The sequence below is a fragment of the Pinus tabuliformis genome, chromosome 8, assembly GCF_031772625.1.
Source record: "Pinus tabuliformis cultivar Carrire ecotype Pingquan chromosome 8, CPIR1, whole genome shotgun sequence".
NCBI lineage: Eukaryota > Viridiplantae > Streptophyta > Pinopsida > Pinales > Pinaceae > Pinus > Pinus tabuliformis.
The window spans coordinates 880,904,705-880,907,065 of NC_142294.1; the positions used below are offsets into that span (position 1 = coordinate 880,904,705).

The following is a 2,361-nucleotide window of genomic DNA, read 5'->3' on the forward strand; positions in this document are numbered from 1 at the left end:
AACTTTCTATTAAAGAGTCTATTCCTATTCTATAGGAGTCATCTCCCTAGTTTGGTGTGTGGTTGAGATATTCTCTCAACCAACAGATTGTATGTCCAACATAATTTTCCTATCTCGAGACAATACTCTTGTATATATGTCATTGCATATTTGACTAATGAGATATAAAGATTCTTTTATGGAATTTTAACATGGTATCAGAGCCCCTGAGGGTCTGGCCCCTCCTGGACCTGGCCAGTTCTGGGCTGAGGAAGCTTGGCCCCTCCCAGTCTGAGGAAAATAAAAATGTATTTGTGTTATTTTAATTATTGAGTTTGTCCATGATTGATCTTACATGGCGGAGGTGGCATTGGTAACTAGCTCTTTGGGTGGTTTAGTGGCGGTGTGTTGGATCCGTGCTGTGGAGGTTGTTGGGAGGCCAAGCATTGTAGTAGTGGAGGTGGAGACTGCGAGGCTGTAGCGAATCAATTGCGTGCCAGCCTATTGGCAGATCTCTGGAGGAAGTTTGTTGGCATATAGTGCTAATGATCTGCGTTTCTTTTATATCGAAAAACAGTCGACCTGTGCTGCATGCTGGTGAGGTGCGAAGTGTGTATAAAAAGTGGAGCTTTTTCAAATTTCAAATATTAACATGGATAAGAGCAGTGGATTAGTGTTGTGTTTTTTTGTGTTGTGTGCGGCCAATGGTTTAGATAGCCATTAGCCAGCCAACTAGCCAACCAATTTGTGCTCATCTACAACACGCAGTGTGAGATCTTATTCATGCGGTTGTGCTTTTCTTCCCTTTTCTTGGCCATTGAGGGTTATGATGCCTCAGCCATCTGTATCAAAGGAGGTGATGTTGATCAAAGGGATGATCCTCTACAAAGTGTAGGGAGTTAAATTTCAATATATACAGAGATCCAAAGAAGTCAAAATCGGCGAATCTGAGAGGATGGGTGATTTAAGGAAGAGATTTGTTTCTGATACTGCAAAATCCACCATTGCAGAGGTTACACAATCCAATTTATCCTCATATGGAGGTCCACAAATTCAACCCAAATACAAACAAATACTGGCTATTGGGTTTCTGTATGTCTGCCCTTATTTATATATGTTGTTTTATCATTATAACATAGATGACGAGTTGAAAATATCTATTCTAATCAACATGGTGATGAGCATTGGAGCATTTTTCGCTATAGTTTTTATTATCCTAGTGGCTTCCAAGTACGTCCTTAGGAGAAACATGTCTGGATATGATATCAATAAGAAGGGTTCTCCTCAATGCTCCATAAAAGTTCCAGAGACACTTGGTCTTGTAACCAGAGTTGTGTACTTGGTGATTGCTATACTGTTTCAACTCTTCAATTTTACATCAGATTCCATTTCGTTTGTGGATTATGATGCAACATTGGGATCCATTTTCTTCATGCTTTTCTTTGGGTTTTCTGATGATGTCCTTGATATTCCTTAGTGCGTGTACCTGTTCAAGAGTTGCATTGAGGAGCAACAATGTGATACATCTAAGCCCATAAGACAAGTTGCATGGTTAGCAATTTTCTTTTATGAGGTAAAGAAACACAGGAACCGTCAACCCACATGAGTGAAGATGAACCAAAACTTCCACTATGCTACAAATTAGTGTATGCTTGGTGAAATGAATTGTTTTCTTGAATTATTTTTTGGTTTTGTAACTAAAACATGTTGATCTTGATAAACTTAACATGTAAATGTTATTTGTTAGAATTGATCACTCTAACAATGATGAATTGAAGTTGGAAAGATTCAAGATGAAGACAACAAGGTTGAATATGATTTTAGAAGAAGTTGATTGTGGTAGTGGATATTAGTTGTTTGAAGTAGCATTAGATGGAAAAATAAGGTAAAATATTGTATGTTGAAATAAAGCAGACTCATAGTATATGTCACATACATCAGTAAGAAAGTCTAGGATGTTTTGTACTGGTATTTGTAATGTATGTACCTGGTAACTCCAAGAGTTGGAGTTGTGTTGTAAGAATTGTAAGGCATGTGTATCCCCATACACTTCGTGGTAATCTAAAAACCCCTTTGTATTTGCAGTGTCGGTTTGTGACAAGCTAGAAACCACATGTAAGAGAAGTGGGACAATGATTCATGTTGGCATGGTTTAGTGTTAGCTGAGAAAACCCTTAGCTTGGTTGAGTCAGGTCTCTATTGAGCCTTAGTGGCTGGAGTGCCCTAGTGGTAGGTTTGTAGCCCAGAGTGGCTGGAGTGCCCTAGTGGTAGCTTTGTGGCCCAGAGCAGTCGTGGTGAGCCTTCATGGCTGTGTTGAGCCTCTGTGGCTAAGTTGAGCCTTCATGGTTGTGTTTAGCCTTGATAGTTTAGAGACCTTGGAGG

The 2,361-nt window shown here is 39.5% G+C and overlaps 1 protein-coding gene across 1 annotated transcript; it reads left to right on the plus strand.

Moving 5' to 3' along the window:
* Positions 1-934: 934 nt before the first annotated feature.
* Positions 935-1,456, plus strand: LOC149238368 (uncharacterized). The gene has a single exon (XM_089369539.1). It carries the CDS (start codon positions 935-937, stop codon positions 1,454-1,456), a length of 522 nt encoding a protein of 173 aa, XP_089225665.1.
* The last annotated feature ends 905 nt before the right edge of the window (positions 1,457-2,361 follow it).